Below are 1,522 nucleotides of genomic sequence, written 5' to 3' on the forward strand. Positions count from 1 at the left end.
CACCGAATAGTCACTGAATGTTTACCATATAATAACCGAATGGTTACTGAATATTTATTGAATAGTTACCCACCAATTTCATTCCTTTACCCAACAATCAACCGACTACCAACCAACTAACACTGAACTAAAACGGTCAGGCGATTATGGGCTGATATTCGATTAATTTCTGGAAAATCGTTCAGTTATTTTCGGAAACAAGTTGGGGGAAATTAGGGTTGTAGTCGGTGGTAGTAGGGTTGTGGATGGGGTTTAGACGGAACATAGCCAACTAAAAACCAACTATAACACTGTCTATTACCCAAGTACTCCACTCTTAGGAGAGAGCTCGAGATGAAATGAGAAGCGCAAACAACATTGTCCTGTTATTATTCTTGTTGTTGATGATGACACTCTTTTCCACAACAACAACAATAGGATACTTTTCGTATGTGAAAGCAACAACTGCAAGTTCCACCACTAAATTATCATATATTTCAACAATTGCAGGAAGTGGATTAATGGCAGCATCAGGTATGGAAGGAGATGGTGGTTTGGCTATCAATGCCCAATTAAATGCTCCCTCCTATTCAATAAGTATTTCCCCTCTCAACAATAATAATTACACTGAAACACTTATTATAGATACACAAAATGGAAGAATTAGAAAAATATTTATGAATGGTACAATTTTCACATTACCAATTAATATGCAAACAGGTAACAAGTTTAAACCAACCGTGGCTGTTTTATTTAGAAATGAATTATACATGACAGATGTGTTAAATCATAGAATTCTTTCTGTTTCTCTGTCAAGTTATTTGGTGACCATTGTTTCTGGAAAGCAAAACTGTAATGGACATTCTGATTGTGATGGTTTTAGTGGTGATGGTGGTTTAGCTAGTAGAGCAAAATTAAATTCACCAAATGGTCTCTCTATTTCTCAGAATGGTGAAATTTACATTGCTGACACATTGAACCATAGAATCAGAAAGATTAATAGTTATGGAGTGATTTCAACTATTGCTGGAACTGGTAGAGCATCCTTTGGTGGTGATGGTGGATTTGCTGTTCTTTCACAATTAAACTCTCCAAATGGTGTTCATATTTCACAGAATGGTGAAATTTACATTGCTGATACATTGAACCATAGAATTAGAAAGATTAATAGTTATGGTGTGATTTCAACAGTGGCAGGAACTGGTAGAGCATCCTTTGGTGGTGATGGTGGTTTGGCTATAAACTCTCAATTGAATTCACCATATGGCGTCCATGTTTCACAGAATGGTGAAATTTACATTGCTGACACATTGAATCATCGAATTAGAAAGATATTTGTGAATGGAACTATTACAACCATTGCTGGAAGTAGTAGCGATGGATCATTTGGTGGTGATGGTGGTTTGTCAATTGCGAGTCGACTTAATTCTCCTAAAGGTGTTTTTGTTTCTCCAAATAATAATGAAATATTAATTGCAGACACATCAAATAACAGGATTAGAAAGATCATTGAATGTGGTACAACTCTTCAATTACACAAGAT

At 35.7% G+C, this 1,522-nt stretch overlaps 1 protein-coding gene across 1 annotated transcript in view; it reads left to right on the forward strand.

The window, feature by feature from the left end:
* NAEGRDRAFT_74683 (uncharacterized protein) overlaps positions 1–1,522 on the forward strand; it is a gene marked incomplete at both ends in the record, with an annotated part of 6,516 nt that overhangs the window by 1,313 nt on the left and 3,681 nt on the right. The window contains one exon of the mRNA XM_002670318.1: positions 439–1,494. Within this exon, the coding sequence (XP_002670364.1) occupies positions 439–1,494 (1,056 nt within the window). The remainder of the gene's footprint in view (positions 1–438; positions 1,495–1,522) is intronic.

This window comes from Naegleria gruberi, assembly GCF_000004985.1.
Source record: "Naegleria gruberi genomic scaffold NAEGRscaffold_72, whole genome shotgun sequence".
NCBI lineage: Eukaryota > Heterolobosea > Eutetramitea > Acrasida > Naegleriidae > Naegleria > Naegleria gruberi.